This window comes from Gossypium hirsutum, chromosome D04, assembly GCF_007990345.1.
Source record: "Gossypium hirsutum isolate 1008001.06 chromosome D04, Gossypium_hirsutum_v2.1, whole genome shotgun sequence".
Taxonomy (NCBI): domain Eukaryota; kingdom Viridiplantae; phylum Streptophyta; class Magnoliopsida; order Malvales; family Malvaceae; genus Gossypium; species Gossypium hirsutum.
The window spans coordinates 43,782,708-43,788,659 of NC_053440.1; the positions used below are offsets into that span (position 1 = coordinate 43,782,708).

Consider the following 5,952-nt stretch of genomic DNA (forward strand, 5'->3'; position numbering starts at 1 on the left):
ATTTTTATAATATTTAAAAAATTGACCTTTTTTGAAAATTTAATTCGAGAATAGGTAAAAGTGTGCACATGTCAGCGCATTTTTTGGCTTCCACATGGGCACATTTTGGGTTTTTTGGCTCATTTCGATAAATAAAGTTTAAAGTGGCCCATTTGTATAAATAAAGTAAGAAATTGGTCTCTTTTTTTAGTAAAATGGTCATATTAAAGCCTATAGTAGAACTTTTCATAGTTATTATATTTTAACTGAAAAATTAGTCTTTAAAAATTAAGTTCTAGATTTAAATTATAAAATTTGTTTGATATTAACAATTAAAATAAATAAAGTACAATTAAAATAATTAAAAATATTCTCCATTAAATAACAAGTAACTCTTATCTACTTATTATTTTTCACATTTTTTTATAAAAAAAAAAAAGAAATTCTATCGGATTGCTTTAATTTTAGATTATCATGAGTAAAATTTTAAATCATTGAAATATTAATTTTTAATAATTTAATTTTTTTAATAGTTTTTTTAAAAAATAAACCATTATTTACCATATATTAACATCTATGCAGTACATATAAAAGTAGTGTCCAAATCATTCCTCGTTTTTGACACCTGTCAAAAAACAAAGCTCTCATTTAGTTTTAGATTTTAAAACAATGGTATGATTTCAATTTTAGTCCTTAAAATATGCTCAAAATTCAAATCTATATCTATAAACTAAATTTGAAAGGACGGCCTTAGGGCACTCTTATAGGACACGTTATGTCCTACTTTGTACATTATAAAATAACGGTTTGAATTGCAATTATGATCTCTTTTACTTTTTAATTTACATAATAATAGTCAAATTTCAATTTCAATCTCTATACTCTAAATTCTAGTTTTGATCCCTTTTTTATTATAAAAAATAGTCAAATTTTAATTTTATGATCAAGATTTATTTATATAATTTACATAGTAATTGTATACAAATAAATATATTATATTATTTCATTTATTAATTTATATTTGAATTATTTTATGAAGAGACTGATCCACACATTAAATAGATATCATGTTTTAATCCTATCACATTGTATTTTTAAAATCATAACCCAAGTTATGTTATTGGTTTATTATTAGAATAAAGCAAAATGAAATTAACAGAGCTTTGCTATTTGTTCATTGTTTCATTATTTAGCACAAGTACGAATAATTCAAATCTAAACCACCGCCGAAGCTTATCCCAACTGTACTAATTAGTTCAATTCCCAAATACACTTGTCAATGGGCCCAACCATCAAGTGAGTTGACTCGATTTCGGAGAATTCATATCAAAACTTACCTAATAGAGGAAAAACTCCATCCTTGAACAAGTCTACTCATAGCTACAAGTCTGAAACCTCACTAAGTCAAAGATTAGAGATCATTTGGTAATCTGTAGCATGGGTCTATTCCTAGAGGGAGAATATAATATATATATATATATAAGCAGTTTATATATAATTTTAAAACAACTTTTATATTGCTCTTCTTAAATATCAGACAGCAAACATGAAAATTACCAGGTGCATAAAATTTCCAAGATGACCACCAGATAAACATGTTGATGAAACGAAGAAAACGGCTACAGACAAAAAAGAGACGCAAATCTCACCTTCAAGAAAAGTAATGAGTATACACTATACATAGGTAAAAGTACCATCGAGGTCATTGTATTATGAGTCGGAATGCATTCACTCCATTTACTCAAAAAATGAGTAAATTAATCCCTATACGTTAAATCAAAAAGTACAGGAACTAATTTGCCTATTTTTGAGTAAAAGAAAGAAAATGCAATCTGATTCATAGTAAAGTTGCCTCCATGGTACTTTTACCACTATATAAAAATAAATATATATTATGTAATCATGCAAATATACTTTAAGAGACAAAAATGCCATTCAACATATGCCTCGATATGCTAGGTTTGCTCAAAATCAAATATTTGACAAAGATCCCAATCTCCAATTATAAGGGGTAGCTGAACCTTCTATGATCTCTTGTAAAAAATGGATGTCTTAGTGCTTCTCTAGCTTTAAGTCTGTCAATTGGATCGTACTGTAGTAGCCCTTGCAAGAGATCAATCAAATCACCAGCAGAATGATCGACATGCTGCATTATTAAGTTCTACGACACAAATATAAAAAAATGAGGATCCAAGAGTGGTTTAGAGGCAAAAGTCAGAAGACAAAAGCTTGTAACACGCCCAAAGTTCCAAAGACTATATAACAACTTTAGAGACTAACATACAAGATGATACAGATGGTCTCAAAAGCATATGGTTAAATCTTTCAAAATAAGAACAGGCAAAGGGTCACAGGATCTTTCAAGATAAAGCCTTGTTTGCAAAAGCAATAGAATAAATTCTACCATTTGATAATAGTCCTAAAAATGGTTTCAATGAGATGAACATCAAAAGCGGCAAATATAGTTACTGTCAACACCAAGTGAGTTCAGATAATTGCCAAATGAGTTAAAAGAAGTAATACTCATGATAACATACCGGCAGGCGAGGCAGTTTCCCAACTGCCTTCAGGCTTTCTCTTGAAGTAGCACCATCAGGCCAATCCAACCGTGTGCCCCTCCGAAAATATTTCTCAGCACGACTGCAACAATATCAGGCACAATGTAAGAACTTCCTCAGCAACAGATTCACAACTAGAATAAGCAGCATAATCACTCTTACTCGGCTCTAAGCACCATATGTTGGGGTAATGGCCCTAAAACCCTCTCCATCATGGCAAGATGCTCTAGGTTCTCATGAGTTTGAAAAAGTGCCTCACCCTGCTCATGAACAATATACAACACTTAAGGTCATAACCACTCTTGAAAGTAAATTACAACATGCTCTGGATTCTAACACGTCAATCATGAAACTTTTAAGTGGGCTTCCTATTTTACAATGAACATTGCGGAACAGACCACGTTCTAGTTACCTTATAATGAGATTTATCTTCTAGAGGGTAGATGATACCTAATGAGATTTATCCACTTGATACATCTCTTGCATCATTTTTAATCTCATCAACTAATAACTAAAAAAGACTCTCATTTCCTCTTTCTAGACACAACTGTAATTTGCTCCAGCATTCAGTAAGACCAATAAGGTAATAGCTTGTACTGCACATATTCACTTACAGAGCAAAGTTCAACCAGTATGCAACCCACACTCCACAAGTCACATGGATAGTTCCATCCGAGACCTACAAAAATGACAAAAGATGTTAAGAAAATGTGCACAATAGCAAAAAAAAAAGAATCTCAATGAAGATGATGATAACCAAGTATGACTTCTGGTGCACGATAATGTCGAGTTGACACAACATAGCTATGATCTTGGTGTTCAAATGTTGTACTCCCAAAATCAATCAGCTTTATTGCGCTTGACTTTGGCAGATTCTTAAAATAAGAACCATCTTTGGTAGAGCGTGATAAAAACTAGAGCACATAAAAGAACACTTTTTAAGAAATCAGAATTCAATGATGCCTCAGCTTAATAGTACATAGACTATGAAATAAGCAATCCCCAATAATGCACACCAATACCAAATAGAATCATAGGGAATAGAAAAATGAAGGAATACCTTATAATCTGGCACCTGTATATATTCGGAGGAAACAAGCAGAATGTTTTCTGGCTTCAAATCAGTGTGAATTAATCGCAAATCATGCATAACTGCACATTTGAAAAAGAAAATCAGTTAATTTAACAAGATGCAAAACTAACAAAACTTTATCTATTTTAGGATGATGAAAACATTACCAACGACCCCAAGCTTGTCTAGTCAAAACTAAGATGGTTCTAATTTTTTATTTTAAATAGTAGAAGATTATATAAAAGGGGGTTTGAGCATCAAGTAGATAAAATACAGATCAAGCAGTGCAAGAATTATCCACACACATGCTACAGACTCCAAAATTTGTCTGCCAAGCTCCCGAACAAGATCAATGGGAAATGAACGGTAGCTGTTTTCGCGGAGAAAATCGTATAAGCTAGGTCCAAGCCTCTCAAATACCTGTCGAAACCATTTCAATTCATCCGCAAGTTTTTTAACTCACAGAATATTTAGGAATGAAAGAGCTTGCATTGCCCCCCTCAAATTAATCAAATAGCAAATACCAATAAATACTTACAATACAAATATGATTACGATAGTCAAACCAATTCCGTATTTGCACACAACTGCAAGGAATGAAACCACTTATACCAATCACTTCAATTTCTACAATGAATAAGAGAACAGGAAAGGAAGAGATATCCTTACCGAGCACCACTCATATCATGCCTAGCAAGTCTTTGAAGGACATCAATTTCAATCATAGCAGCTTCACGATACTTGTGTATGGAGCGGACAATTTTGATGGCCACAACTTCTTGCCTTTCATTGTCAAAACACTCCAAAACTTGACCAAATGTTCCTGCAAAAATACCATTCATATAACAAAATCCATGTTAAGTAAAAATCCAAAATATCTACATGGATTAGAACATTAAAATGTTAATGCAATGGATACTGCTCCCCGTGACTGCAAAAACTAGGATTCATAACGAAAATACTAACCTTCACCCATTTTATTGAGAATCTTGTCTGCGAACAAGAAGAAAAAAAAATTAAGTGAATTTGAATATGACATACATGAGGATATTATACAATAGTAATCAAGGTGTTTAGCTTGTTGATTATATAATTTCATTCCAAGATAATTCATGATAGTTTAAAATTTACTGGGCGCAAGCAATATGAACAAGCAACTGTGATCAAATCGTCATAAAAAACACATACTATAGTCAATTTTGCAATAAGAGAGACAAAATTACATCGAGGAGTTAGACTTTCTCCAACGGCAAAAACATAATGGCCATCTTTATCATCAGGTCTCCAAGGAGGAGATCCATTATGAGGAATCCCCCTGTGAAACATATTATTAGGATATGAAAAATTAGAGATCCCTCCATTCCCGAATTCCTGACTGCAATGTATTGTTGGAAGAACCTGCGAAGCCAAAATAACAAAATAAAAAATCACAACAAACTCATTTCTCTAATCTACATGAAATATAAACAAAAGTATTAATTCTGAGTGTAGATCACTGATCATCCCATTGCAGTTAATTTTCTGTAAAATTATTTAGGATCTGTAAAATCGCAATGTAAACAGGATTTGATGGAAATTAAGGGGAAAAAATAGGGAAATTAGTCAAATTACCACATCAATGCAAGACATTGAAAATTAGCAATTATTTTCAAAGTAATTCCCCAAGACGTAAAGAGTAAAATTTGAAAATTTAAACTAAAATAAAGGAGAAAAAAAACAAAGAAACTTTTATCTTTGACCTTAGGAGGAGGAAGAGGAGGGGGCATATCCCATGTTAATCTGGGCCTCTTCCTGGGACGTTTATCCATATTATTGTGAGGAAACTCTATTATCCTTTGCGTCTCCATTTTTTCTTTCCCTATTTTTTTTTCTCGTTCTTTTTTCTGTTTACAATTCAAATTCCAATCAATTCACAGAAAAAAAATTCAGGAAATCGAAGAATTTTTAATATTTTGATGTAAGGAGTCGTAGATTTGACCCAAAATACTAAAAATTGAAGAGAAGATTAAAGGATTTGGGAGATTTCTGAAACCCTAATCATGTTTTGGGGAGGGGATAGAGATGAGCTAGACGCCTAAAGCAGAAGGCGGAGAGAATCTAACCCAAATCAAAAGTGAACTAAACTCTGAGATTATGAATGATTAAAGTGGGACGCTAGTTTTTTTAAAAGTTGTGGCCCAACGTGTAGATTAGTGGAGTCGAGATGTCACTAATGGGTTGAGGTCATGAGAGTGGGCTGCCCCTCAAACACCAAATTTATCGCTCCAAATTGGAAAACTCCTCTTTTATCGGTTTCTTATTATTTTTTTTCTCATTTCAAAATATTATCACAAATCAATTTTC

At 32.2% G+C, this 5,952-nt stretch overlaps 1 protein-coding gene across 4 annotated transcripts; it reads right to left on the reverse strand.

Moving 5' to 3' along the window:
• Positions 1–1,474: 1,474 nt before the first annotated feature.
• Positions 1,475–5,743, reverse strand: LOC107899278 (serine/threonine-protein kinase AFC1). Of its 4 annotated transcripts, XM_016824947.2 has the most exons (12): positions 5,349–5,743; positions 4,833–5,007; positions 4,576–4,602; positions 4,279–4,432; positions 4,148–4,196; positions 3,915–4,029; positions 3,598–3,689; positions 3,295–3,451; positions 3,152–3,216; positions 2,700–2,797; positions 2,517–2,619; positions 1,475–2,140 (listed from the first exon to the last, which is right to left on the reverse strand). In XM_016824947.2, exons 1-12 carry the CDS (start codon positions 5,454–5,456, stop codon positions 1,982–1,984), a joined length of 1,302 nt encoding a protein of 433 aa, XP_016680436.2. In that variant the 5' UTR covers positions 5,457–5,743; the 3' UTR covers positions 1,475–1,981. The 4 variants fall into 4 exon arrangements, with proteins under 4 accessions (XP_016680436.2, XP_040947143.1, XP_040947144.1 ...); XM_041091209.1 differs by lacking the exons at positions 3,915–4,029; positions 4,576–4,602; positions 4,833–5,007; positions 5,349–5,743 and having other exon boundaries at positions 4,279–4,424; XM_041091210.1 differs by lacking the exons at positions 3,915–4,029; positions 4,148–4,196; positions 4,576–4,602; positions 4,833–5,007; positions 5,349–5,743 and having other exon boundaries at positions 4,279–4,413.
• Positions 5,744–5,952: the final 209 nt, after the last annotated feature.

Excerpts from the sequence above, each read along its gene's own strand:
- LOC107899278 (XM_016824947.2), bottom strand. The coding sequence starts at position 5,456 with ATGGAGACGCAAAGGATAATAGAGTTTCCTCACAATAATATGGATAAA. Across the intron at positions 4,030-4,147 it reads ATCGTAATCATATTTGTATT|GTATTTGAGAGGCTTGGACC; the intron begins GTAAGTATTTAT and ends TGGTTTCGACAG. Across the intron at positions 3,452-3,597 it reads TACAGGTGCCAGATTATAAG|TTTTTATCACGCTCTACCAA; the intron begins GTATTCCTTCAT and ends TATGTGCTCTAG.